The sequence below is a fragment of the Necator americanus genome, chromosome V, assembly GCF_031761385.1.
Source record: "Necator americanus strain Aroian chromosome V, whole genome shotgun sequence".
Taxonomy (NCBI): Eukaryota; Metazoa; Nematoda; class Chromadorea; order Rhabditida; family Ancylostomatidae; genus Necator; species Necator americanus.
The window spans coordinates 28,420,713-28,423,460 of NC_087375.1; the positions used below are offsets into that span (position 1 = coordinate 28,420,713).

The following is a 2,748-nucleotide window of genomic DNA, read 5'->3' on the forward strand; positions in this document are numbered from 1 at the left end:
AGTAGACTTAAAGCGACATGAAGCACGGTGCTGCTGCGTAAGCGGTTGCGGTCAAACCGGTGCGGTGGAGCGTAGTGGTTGGGATCGGATGATGGAACCACCTTTCGCTGCAGTTCGCCATGGGGGGAAAAAAAAAAAATAAAAAAAAAAAAAGAAGAAAAAAAGAAGAAAAAACGTCAATGATACAAATTCAGTACTTGAGTTCTGTTTTATATAAAAATAAATGATATAGAATAAATAATATTCGAATAAACGATTGAAGAAGACTCGCGGTTGCAGTTGATGAAGACTACTGTAGCAAAAAAAGTTAGGATAAAAAGAGGGTACACAAACCAAAAAATGATTTTTAAAAATTTATTCTTCATAATTCTGGTAATGAAACTACTGCGCTTTTTGAGCCAGTCTTGAAAATGGACGACTTAGCATTTTTTGCTGCTCTAACTGATGCTTGATGGCGTCGGAGTCGCTTCGGTGGCACAAACCAAAACAATTGAAATCTTGAATAAATGTGATGCATAATAAATAAAGTGATAATGTTTTGATGTGATAAAATAAGAAACCAATTATTTTAAATGCAATTAACTACCTGAAAGTTTTTGTTCTTTCAAAACATCGACTCCTTGTCAAACCCATCAAGTCTAAGCACTACAAAATTACAGTTCTACAAAACAAAATTACAAAATTACAGTCTACACAACAAAATTGTCTATTACTAATTTATATGAAAGAAATGAAACTAACCAGAGGTGACTTCGTATTGAGTACCATAAAAGGCAATCTTCATAGCTTGCACAGTGCTTTGGGACTCTTCGTCACAGCCAATTCAATATCAGAAGCTAACAGAAGTGTAAGAGCACTAAGTAAATGTAGAAGCATAGCTACAATGAAAGGCAGGTACGCTGACAGAAGTTGGTAAGTGTTGTGCAGATAAAGTGCATTATGCGTGACCTTTCCCCATCGATCGATTATTATATTTCGATAATGATATCTGTTAATTGGCCATTACATCATCTGTTGAAATAACTGATGCAGCAATAGTTCATCGTGGTTCGACGGATCAGCGCGATGTCGCGCTGTTTTTATTGTGACGGTCAGGGATCAATCCCTGCCAGAGGTCCTATTTTTGCACTTAACGTAAAAGAATTTAAAGCGCACATTTCTCATCCTACAGTGACGAACTTCTTACTTTCAGTCGAAAAAGCAATTCTAATGCTCCTACTAAACGGAAAAAAGGCATCTACAGACGCAATTAGTGTTAAAATTAGTACAAAGTAGGCTCCACTAGATTCTCAATATCTAGGCTCAAAGTGACTCTCGTGCAATAAAGCTGGCAGCTTTGTGTAGAGGGAGATTTCTTCTATATATCTACAAAGTTTGGTGCCTCTAGCCTTCCTAGTCTTTTTTGAAACCTAGTTGAGAAAAATCCCAATTTTGCCTCAAATTTTTGAGTTTTTCTCAACTAGCTTTTGAGAGAACCAGAAGACCTACAAAGGCCAAAATTTGCATTTAGGGGTTTTCCTGATGCTGTATCCAAATATGGAATCGAATTTTTGAACGGCGCTACAGCATCCTCGCAACGAGGAAAAGAGCGAAATCTCAGATTTTCGGCAACGAGTCAAAATCTGTGTGATTTCAAACAAACTTCCATAACTCAGTTCATAGTTTATAAAAACAAAATCGGTTTAAAGTATGTGGTAGAGGAAGATTTTTGCTACTGTAATCCGTTTTTGGTTTTTTGCAAATGGTTCTTATCTCTAAAAAAGCTAGTTGAGAAAAAGTTGAGAAAAACGGCAAATTTCTCAACTTTTTCTCAACTAGGTTTCAAAAAGACCAGAGGGTCCCTAAAAAAGATTTTTCAACCATTTCGTAGCGCAAATCTTCCTCTACACAAAGCTGCCAGCTTTATCCTCCTGCGCCTTTTTGTTAGTGAGTTATTCGTGTTTATTTCAAGGTAACAAAATCCGACCAGTCCAGCGGTAATTTCCAATTAAGGCCTCGTTCTAATCGCTAAAATAACCTCTTTATAACACTTTTATATGGAAAACAGTGCTCTGAATACAATTCCAGAAGAATCTGCTTATGAAATGCTCTTCTCAGTGATTTTTTTCAGGTTTTGCAAAAATCTAGATTCCGGCGGGGATCGAACTCTCATCCGTTCAGTTGCCATATTGCACAACAGATCAAATCGGTTAAGCCGGACTGTAAGTATAGTAGACTTAAAGCGACATGAAGCACGGTGCTGCTGCGTAAGCGGTTGCGGTCAAACCGGTGCGGTGGAGCGTAGTGGTTGGGATCGGATGATGGAACCACCTTTCGCTGCAGTTCGCCATGGTCCCACCTCAACTCCAACTGCTATCTCCAAAGTGCCGCTTCGAGCGCAATCGCTTTCGCAGCTGCACCATGCTCAAGTCGTTTTGACCTAACTGTAGAGTTGTCAAAAGGCATGTTTTCAACATTACAAGCATAAAAACGACGCTATCACTGTTTACTTTCCATGACATAAGCTACAACCAAAAAATGTAAAATGTGCGATGAAACGGATTCAAATAATCAGAAGTGTAGTGGGGTTAAAACGAAATGAAGCACGTAGTTACGTAAGCGGTTGCGCAGTCGAGCTGCGTTGCAATCGAGGTAGGACCACCGCGAACTATAGTAAAGAATGGTGCTAACAAGGGTCCTTCCTATATTCTAACGCCACCGCCCACGCAGCTGCACCGTGCTTTATATCATACCTTCATTTCGTTTTGC

At 39.1% G+C, this 2,748-nt stretch overlaps 1 protein-coding gene across 1 annotated transcript; it reads right to left on the reverse strand.

The window, feature by feature from the left end:
- Nucleotides 1–361: 361 nt before the first annotated feature.
- On the reverse strand, nt 362–768 carry RB195_015483 (uncharacterized protein; the record flags this gene model as incomplete). The annotated part of the gene is made up of 3 exons (XM_064206220.1): nt 362–497; nt 587–645; nt 742–768. The coding sequence occupies 3 exons, from the start codon at nt 766–768 to the stop codon at nt 362–364; spliced, it is 222 nt and encodes a 73-aa protein (XP_064062101.1).
- Nucleotides 769–2,748: the final 1,980 nt, after the last annotated feature.